The sequence below is a fragment of the Dermacentor silvarum genome, chromosome 9 (genome assembly GCF_013339745.2).
Source record: "Dermacentor silvarum isolate Dsil-2018 chromosome 9, BIME_Dsil_1.4, whole genome shotgun sequence".
NCBI lineage: Eukaryota > Metazoa > Arthropoda > Arachnida > Ixodida > Ixodidae > Dermacentor > Dermacentor silvarum.
Window position 1 is genome coordinate 158,958,766 of NC_051162.1, and position 16,428 is coordinate 158,975,193.

Consider the following 16,428-nt stretch of genomic DNA (forward strand, 5'->3'; position numbering starts at 1 on the left):
TTACTGGACCATCATTTCAACGCTTTCTCAACAGCCCACACTTATAGGTGGCGCACATATAAAAACTGACATTGGCATATCCCTCGAGATATTGCTTAGTATTATTATATGAAACTTATGTCACAAACATGCCGAGAAGAGTGAGAGCGACGAAATTACCGTAGTTTATAGTCTACACTCTAAACAGTACCCGCGTCACGTGAGTCCACGCGTTGGCCTTCGCTGCTGAAAAAGGGCGCCAGGCAATCGACAGCACCGCTTGACGAAGTTTCGGTTTCTTATTGCGGCTTAACCAGTTTTAGGCAACGAAACCTGGCACAGTCTACGTTATGACACAACAGGGGCCGTATTATAAGGATTCTTTTCACGAAGAGCTCTTTTTTTTGCCCTTCCTCATTGGCTGAAAATGACGCCAGGGCTTCGCTATCGCCGGTATCGGCCACCCGCAGTGACGTGCGATAAGAAATGAATAAACCGATGGAAAATGATCGTTTTGCCGTCGGGAACCCGGATATATCGAATCTGAAGGGGATAACAAAAAGTTAGATATATAGGCAATTCGATATATCAAATAAAATTTTTTTACAAAAATTTTCAAGGGAATTTTACTGCTCTTCGTCATACACAATTCGTTATATGTGGGTTCTACTGTATATAACCAGGGCTCAGGTTTCACAATCAGAGAGTGGTTAGTCAAGGATGACACTCAGGAAAAAAACGGGTAAATCTGTTTTAACCCTTTTTGATTGTCTTTATAGGAATACAGTAATAAAAAGCCACACACTGAGAACGGAATGCTCTATTGGCTGCGGCTCTTGTCTTGGCTACAACGAGGTGTCGATGCAATATGCTAGGGAAAGTGAGAGAAATAGCTGTAGCCACTACTGAGGTTTCGCAGGGCACAACCGACGGGGAATGTGTACATGGACTCCCTCGTTTATCTGTCATAATGGGCTCTCTTTCGTGCCGCTGGTCTACGCGGTACCTAACCGTGTCTCGAGGCAAAGTTTTGCTGCAGCCAGAATAATGCCCAAACTTTGTTTGCCTGAGTAGAAACTGTACCAGTCTGTGCTTCGGATGTCATTCATGAATCCGAGGCTGACATTTATGATTTTGCATGTACACTGTCGTAGTGTTTGTGATGTGTGGCAAAGTTAATGTCAAGCAGACGCAATTTACTGTTTTGTTTGCTCATCTGTTCTGTTTATATGAAGTACGATGTATTGCATGTGTGGTACGTTATATTGCATTGTATACGGTCATAAAACAGTTTTACGCGTGCCTACGGGTAAATAAACTTCCTTGTCAGCTAAACTGGACTCTTTACAAGTGCTAGAAAATTGAGCAGCATAAGTTCTGCACTGCCAAAGCGCTTCGGCTGGCGTTCATAATACATAGGCAGCACGCAACCGCCATATTTGCATGCCTCTTAAGAAAAATATGATCATGATTTTCGTAAACTCCACAGTTTTCATGTAGTATATAGCTCTTGGAATTAAGCCCCCGTGACACAGTTTCGAAAGCTGCGAGTGTGCTTAGGCAGGAGGCATTTGTAATATTTGTAATCAAGCCATGTGAGCTAATGATAACTAACAAAGCGAATTTGGCAGTGTGTCGGAATTTGAGCATGCCCAGAATAGCTCCGACGGTCGCTCTAGTGACTGCACTCGACCGGCAATCGACTGCAATCGACTGCACTCGACCGAAATAAGCATTCACTTGTACAGCGCTCACAGAGTAATTCACTTGCAAAAATCATTGTGGCTTACAGTTTAACATTTATGAAGAAACAGAGCTCAAATATCGGTTAGATTTACTATGCCACGTACAGGGGTAAGGTTAAAATACCTATAAAAGTGCATCAAGTTTACACAAGAAATGTGGTAACCGTTCGTCTCATATCTTAGTACCACGCACATATTCAGTACATAAAATAACTACAAAAAGCACACTATCTCGAATTTTGCGTGACTGAATGAGTCTCGCGAACAGTGTCAGGCGTCGCCAATATTTTCTATAAAATAATACTAAAAATGTCCTTGGGCCCGTGGCCACGCCTATTCTTCAAAAGAAGTTTCAATTGTCGCTAAAGGCAGTTTTTGGCGGCCCGTCATATTGTCGACCAATAGGGTAAGCGATCAGAAAAGAATGTATTCTCCCCCCCCCCCCCTTACTAATTACTACTACTACTACTACTACTACTACTACTACTACTATGGCTACTACTACTATGGCTACTCCTACTCCTAATGCGTTTAATAAACATGAGTACGTGTTGTGTGCTTCGCTGCAGGAGGTGAAGGAAGGATTCAATTACGGTCTCTATTGCCCTCCGGTGAACGGCAAAGCCGGCAAGTTTTTGGACGAAGAGCGGCCCATCGCTGACTACCCTCTCTCCGACGCTGTCGCCTATCTAGAGGTGAGTGTATACGTTTAACTGTTAAGGCCATTGAGAAGCTTTTGAGGTGAACTTATGTTATGGTAAACTTTTAGCCCGTTGTAGACACGAAGTGCGAGAACAGCACAACACACTTTCTCCCCCGATAGTCACCACCAAGAGTGGAGTTGGCAGGCTCAATGATATAAATGAAACATATTGAACAACGCTAATCCGGAAGTTGAGACTTGCGTTTACGTCCTGTCTTCCCTAAAGCACGCTGCATTAGAGGTGGTAACTTGTTGTCTATTTTTATGTGAGAGACTGACATACAACATTGTCTTGGAAGACATGGCTGAATTAAGCCATGGACGCCGGGCTAGGCCATGCTACTACCCTTGTCGAACTACTTCGGAGCCAATTATTTGAGAAGCAAGATTGAAAAGTTTGGCCGAGTAATGAAGTGAGACGTGAGCTATCGAAAATTCGGCATATTATACGATATCCGTGCTTGCGGATTTTGCGACGCCAAATTGACGTCTCGTATTATATTCGTGGACGAAAATTTTTAGCGCTTTAAGTGGAATTCAGTGTTGCTACCACCAAAAAAAAAAAAAAAAAAACTGCCGTGGCTGTATTTTATTAGCGTAAGGCTTTTATTTTGGCTCGCGGTTTGTATTCATGTTGTTCGTATAGGAATGATTTTACGGTATACCAATGTCAATTGAAACGATTCTCACGTGTCGTCGACAGAAGACATCGCAGCTGAAGGCGACGAAGGGACTACTTCGGTTTTTAAAAGAAACGGGCTTGGACAAGCGGCTGTGACAGTGATGTCACGTACCGCGCAAGAGTGACGGACTGTGATTGACGATGTGTGTGCTATGCTGTGTGCTCTCTCTCTCTCTCCTCCCCATCTTTCATTCCCCCTCATCCCGCTTCCATGTGTAGGGTAGCAAACCGGTTGTGCTGAACTGGTTAACCTCCCTGCCTTTCCTTCTCCACTCTTTCCTTCCTTCCTTCACGGTATATCGGCAACAAGCCTGTATTGATTTACCCTGGGGCAATAATTAACCTCGCTGGGCATGAGAGGGCTGGAAAAACATAGAAAAAAAGATACTCTTTATTTTTTATGCTTTATTCATTTACTTTATTACAGGCATGTTCGCGTGCTAGGGCTTTATTTTATGCAGTAGTTCTCAATACTTCTAACATTGGACTTTCACTCATCGCGGATGTAGTGAAATTTCGTTTTTATTCATAAATAGTTATGAAGCTCACATCAGACACTGCCAAAATGTTGATTTGACGATAAGCCGAGGAGGCAATGTGGTGGCGACGCGGCCGTGCCTGTTCCTTTTTGCCACATTTGAGACTTAGGTCGATTGTACTGATAGTGAGATTAACTTGTCTGCTATTAAATGTATAATAAACTTAACATTCCGCCCTTAACGTAACTATAATCCTCTTTAGCGCCCGTTTGAGCCCAACTATAGTGATAGTGAGGCGTACTAAAGCGGAAATTCAAGCCGTAACCTGAAATTGGTTATTCATGATTAGCAGCGCTTTGCATGCCTGGTTCCATTCGTGTCCCTCCCTGTACACTCCATTATTTGCTGATGCACAGGAATAGTTTACGGCCTAGAAGAGTTCTTAATGTTTTAATTTCGTGGCGTGGTACAACCGCTGAAATCCAGAGATGCACTCTAGTGCCTCCAAAGTATGAGGCGAAACTAGAACGTTTGTCAAAATAGCAAATAATTGTCCCTAATTATCCACTGTTGGTTAAAGTTAAACATTTTTGGGATACAGACAGAATTTCTGCGCTCACACCAAAACGTCACTGAAGTTAAGCACTAGCACGTTTTTCTGCCTTTCTAATTTATTGTTCTAGGGTTAGATCAGATAAATCGTGAATACTGACTGCGGATTATATTTGCCCTTTATTCATATGCTCAATACCTTAAACTACCGTTGAACACTGCAAAGTGGCTAAGCATTTCGACAGTGGCCCGCAGAAACGTTAGATTTCGAGTGGACACTGCGTTCCAGAATGCATATCTTGATTATGTTTATCTCCATTATCACTCAACTTTTTATTTAGTAATTATTTTTATGTATATTAATTACTTTATTTTCTTGCTCCATAACTGAGAGGAATAAAGTAGCCGAGGTACTTTTTATCTCAATCTCTTCGCAGCAGCCAATTTAGAACAGAACTGACCGCATGAAGCTAACAGACAATGAAACAATGAAGCCAGGGAAGACATAGGAGAAGTTATTTGTTATCTCACATTGAAACTGTTAATTAACTGTTAAAACGGCCGTGTATCTTTTACTTTGACAAGACGTCCGTGTAAGCACGTACTGCTGTAATACCACTGCGATAAACGCACTCGATTGTTGCCATTCTCTCGGCGACATTTGCAAGTACACTGGCCTTATGGAGGAGCGTCTACCGATATGACGCTTACGTCACCTCTCCCTCTGTCGATTCAATTGTTCTCGCCTCACGCCAGCGATGCCCGCAGTCTGTGCACGCAGTGCGTCATTGCTAATCGAAACCCCGCGGCTTCTACGTTTCTGTTTCTGTCCAGTTACGCTACAAGCGACGAGTCTACAAGATGATCAACGTGGAAGAGAAGCAAATCAAGCAGCTGCATACGCGGGCCAACTTGCGTCGGATGCTGGATCACGTGACCAACTCGAACGTCGACAAGATCAGCAAGCTCTGCACCCGGGGTCTGGACCCGAACTTCCACTGCCCCGACACGGGAGGTGAGCGCTGCGCCTCGTCGCGGTCCTCCGGTCGAGATCACGCGGGTTCTCGTTTTAAAGTTAGAAGCTGTGAGCCTCCCGAGACCCCAGCACAAGGTGGTGTTTACTGTCTACCGTTATGGTATGAACTGTACTAGAAGAGAAACTTGGGCGAGTTGGTGGGAATTCATGTTTAGGGAAGTAACAGCCCAATGTAGACAATATATATAGCGCCAGTGTCGTTGTTCTTCCTTGTCTGTGTCTTCCTTGTCTATATTGCATGTTATTTCCCTAAACATGAGTTATGGTATGAACATGAAAAACATTTCTTTTAAATTTGAATACCACGATTAGATGCCAAAAGCTGCGTCTCCGTGTACGTGAAAAAAAAAAAAAAAGCAAATATCTCCATATAATCTTCTCATGTTTGCTATGGTAAAAACTGCATTTATTACATGCAATATCTGTGATTTCGAGATAAACCTCAAGCTAGCTTCCGGCCGTCCGGGACGACACAGAGGTCTAAATCAATTTAATGTCGAATTTCCCGCTATCGAATGAAAAGAACACGAGTAAACCACTTCTTTACAGTTACACATGAACCGCATACTTCATACCCACGATGAGTATTTTGCCTAATCACTTCCGAGTAAATATCTAAAAAAAATTGATGACAATGTGCAGTGTATTGTACAATGGGTCTTAGGAGGTTATAACGAAGCGCTTGAGACCCCCAAAATTATTCGTTTGGCAGATCACTTCGTTGGAGAGATCGCGCACCGTGTGGATCCCAATAGAACACAAGCGAAATCAGCGAAACAAAACATTTGTTTAACGTGAATTCAATAGATATATGCTTAATTGAGCGAAATCGCTAATTTTCTTCGGTACGCTTTGTCCTACGGAATGTGTGATTCGAGCCGACCTTGTGGCATCGAGGGTCACGGCGTGGTCCGCGTCGTTGCTGTGGTGTCGACCGGCGTTCCTTACATCATGGCACTCGCGTAATGACAGTCGCGGCGCCATTACGCGCGTTCGTTGCTAATTAACAGATCAACCCTTTGTGGCGCCTAATTTTCTTCTTTGTTCAGGTGGAGTCGTTGCAGTGGTCTTCGCTGTAGAGGCGTTCGCATAAATACATATGAAATATACCATTTCGGCCGGAACCGACAGAATCCTTCGTTACAAAGGTCATTATATATAGTTGTAGAGGCGTTCGACTGCAGTGCGTCCGGATCTGCGCCAGTGTTCGTAACTTTGTGCGAATGTCGTTAAATCTAGCAAGTTTATAGGCACCTTAACGAAACGTTTGCCTATAGCCACATTTTTTGGTAAAGTGAATTGCCAGTGTAAAATTACTCGAACGGCTTTGGCTCAGTTCGGTGCCTCAACCACATTTTATTCCAAGGGCGATGTCGCTGCTTCTAAAGACATACCGACGAGGTTAAACATACTGAAGAGGTTATTAGTGAGCCACCTAGATCCGTTTCTAGGCAAAGCAAGATATTGAAACCTGTTTTAGGGAATCGGGGATTTATTTGCCTTTTCACATTCCGACCGCTGACTCGCCCCCGCAGGAGGTAATTTAAAGCTGCAGTTAAAGAGATAATGAACGAGGCTTCTGAAAATAATTAAAACATAAAGACTATATTTAGAGGGAACCTCAGTCACCATCATATTCACTGTGACTTTTAGATAAAAAATGGAATGTTTCAAGCGGCAATCTGGCAGATCGGTAAAAAAAGAAATACGTTTTCCACAGTTGCTAGCGTATCTGCGTGAGAATGTAAAGGAAAGGAGGTTGTTGAAGTCGGGTTGCGAGAGCCACCAGATAAGGATATTTACAGGCATAGATTGGAAGCCCTGACGCAAGGTAGAGATAACTAAGTCGGCAAAACAATAAATTGGACTTGTTGGGTCATGTTATTTCAAGTGCACGTTGAACAATGGAACTAAAAAGAGAAACGCCGACTCAGTGACACAGAGACATATACTAAAACAGGAAGCGAGATATTTTTTTTTCGCTTTCAACAGTTTTTTTTCCTTTGTACTTTGTACTTTCTTTGTACACTCGCTTCAACGGGTCTACGAGAGAACACTAGTTGCGCGGGAAGACAGCGCACCTGCCGCCACCAGCCATCTCGGCTCGTCCATCTTTGCACTCGCCGTAGATTACCTTCAAGAAGGGGCGCGGGTGGTGTACACGCTCAGCCGCGCCGACAGCCATGCGCTGCCACGGCCCGGGCTAGCGGAGGAGACGTGCGCTCACTTGTACCCCCTCCCCTACTGCGCGCTTTATCCCGTTACCTACAACTTGGGCGCGCGTCAAGCCGCCATCCTTCTCGGCTTACTTTCGCACGTTTTTCCTCGCACCAACGGCATAGGGCGCGCTGGGCGCGGTAGGGTCTTATCACTTGGATTTTATACGCAACCTCACGGCGATGCCGACTACGATGGTGAAAATTCGCCTTGAGTGTCCTTGTGAATTCTATCGCAATAAATATACTTAGGCTAAACTTACTGTTGCTCTTTCGTGTCCCTTAAGAACACTAACATTAGTCGTTCGCCTTCAAGATAATTCAGCGCTGAGGACACATGTGACCGGTGGGTCTTGACCTCCTCACAAAAAGAGGCCGTCCCTGTCCCTCAAGCACGGACTGGCTTATCTGCCTTCACAAACGGGATGTAGAGTTAACCACGGCCTCCAGTCAAACGTGTGACGTCATTATAGTTCAGTGTGCTGCCAATGCAAATGGAAACTTGGTTGCTGGCCTGAGTAAACGGCCTATTGTAGATCAACTAATCGAACGTGTGACTGCTCAAACCGAACTACATGGAACGCTTTCGCGGGCATCATACGGCGTCGTGCCTTCCGCAGTTTGAATATGGTGGCAGCTGTTTAGTATACAGATGAGAACTGACACAACAAGACTCAAGACCTACGCGTACACGACCGCTGCGCGTCGGCGTTGGATGTCGCCCCGACAGCGGTGACCGGTTGGGTGGCGTGAGCTCGCTGTAGCGACTTCTAGATTCATCGACAATCAGAGCCGTCTTGACGGGCTGTTTACATTGTACAGCATAACATTCTTGCTTGTGCGTAACAACAGCACCTCCTGAACCTATTGCTTCTTGTTTCCTATTGAACCTAACAGAGTGGCACTTTTGGCTGGTTAGAAATATATCCTCTGTGCAATGGTGCGTAGCGCGAAGCAGTAGATAAGGACGCCAAAAGGCACAGCTTTTGTCGGACGGTCCTAGTCCACGCTTTGCGCTTCACGCTCCAGCACCTGAATCTCGCTCTATGTGATTCACCGGCGGTGATTGTTTCTTCAAGTACCTTCATAAGCCACTGGGTGTCGTAGTGTACTGTGCGAGTAAAATGACAAGTACTCATGTAGACACTGGTAATAAAAATGCACTGGGTCTGGAACAAGCAGACCCCGCGTGGGCAAGCCTTCGTAACTGAAACTTCACCTGGGCTTTTTTTTCCTGCATTTTCCGCAAAATCGCGACAAGCAGAGACCCCGCTGACGCTGGCCGCGGGCCTGAAGAGTCCTAGCAAGGTAATCATCGCGCTGGTGAACGGCGGGGCGCTGCTGGACTACCGCACCAAGGATGGCCGGACGGCGCTGCACCGAGCCGTCGAGAAGAACAACCTGGAGGCACTCAAGACTCTCCTGGACCTGGGCGCGTCGCCCAACTACAAGGACGCCCGGGGACTGACGCCGCTCTATTACACAGTGCTGTGGAACGCCGACCCGCAGCTCGCCGAGACGCTGCTGCACGACCACGCAACGCTGGGGGTCGCCGATCCGCAGGTATATGCCGCGAGTGTTCCTGGCCTGTCTCAATGCCATCTGGCTTGTACTGCGACGTTCAATTTTATGCCGATAATTTATGAAAACAAACAGATTTTCGGCATATGTTTCTTCTGGCAGTTCTGTTATAAATGGGTTTCTGTGCGCGTCTCAGGAATAAGGCGCTTCGGCTGAACCTTTTATTTGTGTTTCACAGGAATAACCAAATAAAGCGTTATAATGAAGATACATTATAACAAAGATAAGAGTGACACGACGGAGAGTTTAATCAGCATCTAGAGAGAGGGAGAGAGAGAGAGAGAGAACAAGAGGTGAAAGGCAGAGAGGTTAACCAGATTAAGTGTCCGGTTGGCTACTCTGCACTGGGGGATGTGGCAAGGGCAGAAAAGATAAGAAAAGAAAAGAATATAATGAATAAAGGAACGCATCAGTTCGCGCATTCTATAGTTTTAATCACTACACATGGTCGCTACAAAAATACGGGATATACATTCTCTGAACTTTCGTGTAGGAGTCCTCCATGCACCAACCTAGATGGCAGGGAACCTACATGCTAACTGAGCTTACTGCTGCTTTATATTCTGTTTTGACTGAAATTTCGCAACACGTTACGTTAAGTGGTTTGTTTACTGTAATGTGGACCAAGAGGTCCACATTGACAGTAAACAAACCACTTAACGTAGTTGTCAAGTAAACACACCACTTTTCGCGGAACGAGTCCACGTTTTTGCAGCAGCTCGCCTATAGTACGTAGGTGTGCGCATACAATGATTCTTTTATTGTGTGTTTCTTTAAAGAACCAAGGAAACAGGGAAGACATGTGCATTGTGCTTTACTGACCGACGCGGACAAAGCTTACATATAAGGTCAGGTTAGTGGAGATGCGTCTGTCAAAGTCGCGACAAACGCGAGTTGTGGCATCCTGAATGACTTGTTCTTGGGCTAGTTGGTGTCTAAGCTTGCTAAGCATGTTGTTTCTTGCACAAAGTACGGAACGTGAAAAAAACTGGGACAAGTAAGGAACAGAGAAGCGCCAACTACTATGTGTAGGATCCTGCCCTTATGGCTGAGAGGTCATGGCGTTTTGCTACGGATCGACTCCGATTCGCGACCGTGGCAGTGGCCTGATTCCGATCGGTGGGGGGTACAAAATCGCTTGTGCATTGAGGTTTGAATGCTCGTTGAAACAATCCCAGGTGGTCAAAATTAACCCTGAGCCTTCCGTTGCCGTGTCTCCTGCAGCCGCGCAGAGTTCTTTTGGCACAGTAAACCCCACGAATTAATCTGTAAAGTGAGATTAACACTTTAAGACGCCAATCCATTCTGCTGACTGAAAACCTACTTTCTCCGCATTTCTTGCATATTCAGAATCATATAAATGCATACAGCTCCAGAATAGATTAAGAATTTTCAATTCTTTAGTGAGTTTTGACAGGTTTACAGAACATGGACTCCATGCGAAAACTCCCTGCAGGAACATCACATATGAGAACATCAACTATTTCATGTCTAGCAGGCTTGAAAAGCATCCATCCACGCACTTAAGAATTATGCTTGATACATCACACTGGGAAAAACAATGAAATGAGTACAGCCACTACACAAAACAACATACTGACACTGAGCAAGTACTATCACCCAAAAAAGTTTACGGACCACGGCATCTCAGAAAACGATAAATATACGAGCATCCTTTAAAAGTAGCCAGTATAACCTTACTTTCACAATGTTGTTCGCATATACCAGTAGAGGCGGGAAATGGGAATACCAGGCTGCGTTTTGAGACTGCGGAGATATTCAGCTTTTTGTCAGATCCCTTGGCCCGTAAACTTTTTTGGGTCGATAGTACACACAACCGTCTACCTTCGCACTCGTTTTACTAAAACACTTTGAACCCGTTATTCAAACTTGCAACACGATTCCAATCAGAGCAGTTTCAAGATGTATGCGAACGGCACGTTAAATACCGTTACTTTCATCGATGCTGCAGCTGTTGACGCACTTTCTCGGCGTACACAATTGTGCACACAGCGTCTTAGAGGGTTTAACTGTGCGTGTGCACGAGACCGCAATGCTTCCTCTGCCTGTGCGCGGCAGGGCTGGCAAGAGGTGCACCAAGCGTGCAAGCACGGCCTGGTCCAGCACCTGGAGCAGCTTCTGTTCTACGGGGCGGACATGAACGCGCGCAACGCGAGCGGCAACACCCCGCTGCACGTTTGCGCCGTCAACGACCGGGAGAGCTGCGCAAGGGTGCTGCTGTTCCGGGGGGCCGACCCGGCCGCCCTCAACTACGCCAACCAGAACCCTTACCAGGTCGCCGTCATCGCCGGAAACCTCGGCCTCGCCGACGTCATCCGCAATCACAAGCCCGAGGACGTCGGTGCGTTTAACGTTCTCTCGTCACGTGCCCACGTGCAGAAACTCGTTAGTGCTCGTCCGATCCCTTGCTAGTGGTCACCAGCCAATAACAGTGCAAGAGCCTTGCTTAATCTGCTCCCGGAATTGCCACGATGCTGGTTAGTGCAAATACTAGAAAGCCAGCATCGATTTCGAAGCTGGGTCTGGCAAAGAAAGAAAAAGAAAGCTCTGGAATATGGGTAAGGCATCCGAAGTTCAAGAAATTGTTACTGGCAGCCTTGATACGTCGAAGACCTGCAGCAATTCTGAAGGGATTCAGCTACAAATGTTTGTGGGTCACGGGTTCCACGATACATGTGAGTGTCGTCTTTGCTAGCAAGAGTATTTTAATGCAAGATATCACTATGTGGGTAACAATAATTATTGCAGATAAACACTGAATTCAAACCCACGGAAGCAGGCATCGCGGGAACTCGGCATTTCGCCAAATCCGATGTCCTGTAAACTTTCGAGGCAGGCTGTATTTGAGGAGCGCTGTGCAAAAGCTAGGGGCACAAATTTACGGTTTAGACTTTATGTCATTGGCAATCATAAGCCGAAGAACGCCGATATGTCCAAGTTTACTTTTTCTTGTTGCAGAGAAACGCTTCAACTTATATAGTCTTTTACTAGTCATAATAGCAATAAAATGCAAAAGTGTGGTAATGCTTAGATAAACTGTATAAACAGAAAGGCCTTCAGTGTTGAAATTAAGATGCCTGTGCCACATGATTTGACTAATGATTTCAAATATGCGCAAACATCGATGTTGTAAATAACTAATGTATATTCTTGCAGAACCCACAGAGTTCGCACTTAATGATAAATATGCAGGTTTGATATTCTTGACTGCTGGTGGAGATATCGAAGTATGGTTAATGTGCAGTTGTCTAGGGAAGCAAATCCAAGGTGTCTTGCACGGAGTACTCACATGCACATGATTGCACACGCGTCAAACTATGCATGACACATGGCATGTTCATGTGGTATTTTGCTCACTTCATGATGCATGTATATGTACCCATACAAATGCATGTAATGTAGCATCCAGAATTATGCTTCACTCATTGTCACTTTGTTTTCTTTTGTTTCCAGTAAACCCTGCCTGTGTTCGTTTGTTTTGTTACATAAAACTGATATTAGTAGGGGCTTTGAAAGGAAAGTGAAAAAAAAATACCACGCAATTCAAATTAAATTGAAAAAGATACCTTCGGATGTCACTGTGACATCTTGTTCACTATAAACTCATTGTGCACAAAGCTGTCAACGTTTTGATCGGCCTTCGACTATGATTTCTAAACTTTTTTATACAGTTGTATCATTAATGAGGTGGAATGACACTGACAATTTCATCTTAATTAAAAAAACTTACGTTAAGGAAGGAAGGCTACTCAGTCTTACAGAACGTCATATACATATGATCCGAAAAAATGGTATCTTAGGAAGCTTGCAAGAGTGTCTTCTTGTATTATGAGTTGCACTGTATCTTCGGAATTATGCGCATATATTGTAGGCATCGCAGTGGGCTTGCCTAAGCCTTTCGCACGTTAGGGACACAAGTGGTAATCATCAGATCTTTAATGTGGCCAACAACCGGCAGAAATCTTAATATCGATTTATAAAACATGAGTTGAGTGCTTATTGTAAAAAAATCGTGTATAAATCAACAAAATAGTTGTTCCACACGACGAAATTTATTGATACTTCTGGACAAAATATTTTCATGGAACAGTTGTGTGCACATCGTGACAAATTTCTTGTAGAAATTTTAGTTTCAACTTGCATAAATCATTGGTTAGAACAATACTTGTTAGCTTGTTCAGAGTTTGCCCGCAGTTGTGTCATTCATTTATTGCGAGTAGCAATAAAATTCTGCAAGAAGTTCTGCGTTGACACGTGTTACTGCAACTATGTCATGTACAGACTGCCATCGACCTAGACATGCTGGCTCTGTTGTCACGGAATAGTGCATTGAAACCGAAAGAAAAGATGATACCACTACCAAGGTCACGGAATTACAATCTAACACATGCCGTGTTCTTAAAGTTTAGTTCTTTGTTAGTTAAACAAATGGAGGGTCCGCAGATGCATTTGGTATCGGACTAGCCCAAACCTGCGCTTTTCTTGGTACATGGGCGAGTCAAAAGTTATCCGCACACCTGTTGTCTTGAATTTTCTATTGACCACTGTGTCCTCGATCTTTCTCCGAGGTCATTGCCTCACCTGTCACGGCCGAGCAGGTACGAACATAAGCCAAATCAGCTTGCAGAAACAGTGACAAAACTGGTGGCTACAATAACTATACTTCACAGGATAGAAAAGGAGAGTGCAGACGTTCGTCTTTCTAGCAAAACTAGCCTATATGGTGCTGGTATACCGAAGACGTTGGACATTGTACGGAGAAAGTGTTCTGCCACGAACCAACGTGAGTTTTTAAGAGAATTTCACGGAAGGAACGAAGTGCATGAGCCATCCAGAAGGAGCTGGACACCCTTCCACGACGGATGACCACACTAAGTGCGCACGTGACCCGAGTCTTTAGGATCCTGCTTAGAGACCGGCGTACAAATTGTGCCGAAAATCTGGGCTGAAATCTGGGCTGAAATTCTTCAGCTGAAAGCATATTATTCGGCTTTTTCTGAAAACTTTGGCCGAAAGAAGTTCTGCAGTGGGAAAGCGGATAATTTTTGAGTCGCCCTCGTAGTTTACGTGGTAGAAGTAGTTAGTGGCAGCGGCGGCAGCAGGGCCAAGATGCGCGCGCCACCTGACGGCGAGCTTTGGCGCGTGCAGTGCCGTACCGCGAACCGCCGACGTACAACCCTCGCCGGAGAGCCAGCAGCGCCGCCCTGAGTCGCACGCACAGCGACCCGAGGCTGGAGCTTGTGGTGCTGGGCGCCAAGCCGCCGTCGCCGTGCCCGTCCAATCGGTCGCTGCCCCCGTTCTCATCGGCCGCGTCTACCGCGTCCGAGGCCTCGTCCATGGCCTCCTCGTCGCACGCGAACGACTCCGAGGGCAGCTCGGGCACGGCGGCCTCTTCGGCCACCGGTGGGTTTCTCGACTGATCGCATCTTGTGTACCCGCGTAGAGCACGAGTTCGAACTTGTGGGCTTGTGAAGATTCACTTCGAGATCTTGCGAGATTAACTGCTTGTCCCATTTGATGAACAGTAGCGAAACAAGGGACGCCTGTGCCTGGAGCCAACGTTTCGGTAGAAGGACATCTCTTAACGTCATGGGTCTTGGTGAAGACGAAGTCCACTTCTGTAAACGTTGGCTCTAGTAAGGCTAACCTTGTTCGGACGCTGCTGATAAATTTAGGCAACCGTGTTTCTGCCGCCCACTCGTCCTGCTTGTCCTATGTGTATCTCCATATTCGCGACCTTTATCGTTCAAGTATACTTCGCTTGGGCCCAGTAAGTCCCAATGTACTCCCATTGGGAGGTAGAATAACTCTCGAAATAAATTGATTTAAATAGGGCACTAATGTTTGCTGCCAAAAAAGGAGCTGCTTGTTAGCGCAGACTTAATGTTCGCAGTCTACAATTCTCGATGTTTTTCTTTTTTTGCTGGTGTTTGGTAAGTTCTCTGGGCAACCTAGAGTATGTTCGTCAGCAAGAAGCGTTCTGCGTGGAGTGCGCCAGGTTTGTCTCAATAAATGAGTTTGCGGAAATCTGTAGGGTGGAGGAATATTAATGGATAGAAAGGGAACATTCGGGAATAAGTGGCATGAAGTTACAAATAAACACAGAAGCGGTCTTTCTGACGACCCCGTATTATTGGCTTTTCGTGTCGCTTTGTAATACTCTCATTGAAGTGCAATTTAGATATCACTCTTGTTCTCTTAGCGACATCGGGTAAATGTGTCAGACTTCAGTTTGTCCCGGCATACTAAAAGCTCAAATTGGGATTCAGGTTGCAGAAAGCAAGAATCAGGCAGACTTATTTTGATAGGTTGGCTGCCTACGCATGATGTGTTCTGTGGTCTACTGGACCAAGGTCGGCAACCAACATTCCGGCACTATCTTACCAGCTATGCTAGCTATTGTAGAGTACCTAAGCATTCGGTAGGTTATTGAGGTTGTCGTGTGAGATGTCACGTTCTGCTGAGAAGTGAAACCTATACTCTCGTAAGCTGACATGGTAAACGTAGAAAAAGGTTAAAAGGTCATGCCATACATTAAATGCTGCACTGTAGCAAGCGTACTCCACATTACCATAATTTCACAGGCTGCAATTTTTTATTTCTTCAAATCGCTAGCGTTAAATGTCTCAGTTTAATGAGCTTCGTTGATAAAACGAAACGTCCAATCAGTTTAGAAATGGTAAACATGTATGTTTCTGCGGAATAATGGTCATATGGGTGATTTCGCCATTAATGCTTCTAAGCAACCTCGAAACTGCACTTTTAAGTTGGTGTGGAAAGAACCATGTATGATGAACTTCTTGAACTAAAAACAACATGTCAAAGAACGTGTTTGCTCCTATATTAGGTATTTTTAGTTGCTTATAAACTTATTTTGACTTTTTGAAAAGTTTGGTGTTTGTGCTGTTGTGCGTGAAACGGTGTGTGACCTCTGACTGTCTGCACGAACAAGGATATAACTATAAGGCTCACATTTTGCCCGTTTTGAAATGCTGACCAGGGAAAAAAAGTTTTTTTTTCTGCATGCCAAATGACCAACGATGTGCATGAGACTGAATGCAGGCATGTAGTTTGAGTGCAAGTTTCAGAGTATACGGATTTTTGACTGCTTATCGTCGCAAAATACCTGAAAGATGAAAGAGTACTCATGATGATGACCGCTGTCGCGCTATTTCTGTTCAAATACGAGGTGTTTATTTGATGAAGCTCCGTGCACGTACATCCTTTGTCAAAAGAAACGCAGCTTCTCTATGCATTGGCGTAGCTGTCTGCGGGAGTACAGACAACCGCAAAAGATTACGGACCACGCGATCTCAGAAAACTTTCAATTTTCGAGCAGCCTGTAGCATTAGCCACTAAAACTGTATACGTCACTGTTGTTGGCATATTCTCGTCGAGGCCCGAAATGCAAATACCATGTTGCGTTGCGAGGCT

General features: G+C 45.0%; 1 protein-coding gene across 7 annotated transcripts in view; it reads left to right on the forward strand.

The window, feature by feature from the left end:
* Positions 1-16,428, forward strand: part of LOC119464580 (SH3 and multiple ankyrin repeat domains protein 3-like) — a 172,808-nt gene that overhangs the window by 137,164 nt on the left and 19,216 nt on the right. For 3 of the 7 annotated variants that reach the window (XM_037725598.2, XM_037725603.2, XM_037725601.2), the window contains 5 exons: positions 2,294-2,419; positions 4,975-5,155; positions 8,654-8,955; positions 11,053-11,335; positions 14,143-14,397. In XM_037725598.2, the coding sequence (XP_037581526.1) occupies positions 2,294-2,419; positions 4,975-5,155; positions 8,654-8,955; positions 11,053-11,335; positions 14,143-14,397 (1,147 nt within the window). The remainder of the gene's footprint in view (positions 1-2,293; positions 2,420-4,974; positions 5,156-8,653; positions 8,956-11,052; positions 11,336-14,142; positions 14,398-16,428) is intronic. The other 4 variants (XM_037725600.2, XM_037725602.2, XM_037725606.2 and 1 more) reach the window with 3 other exon arrangements.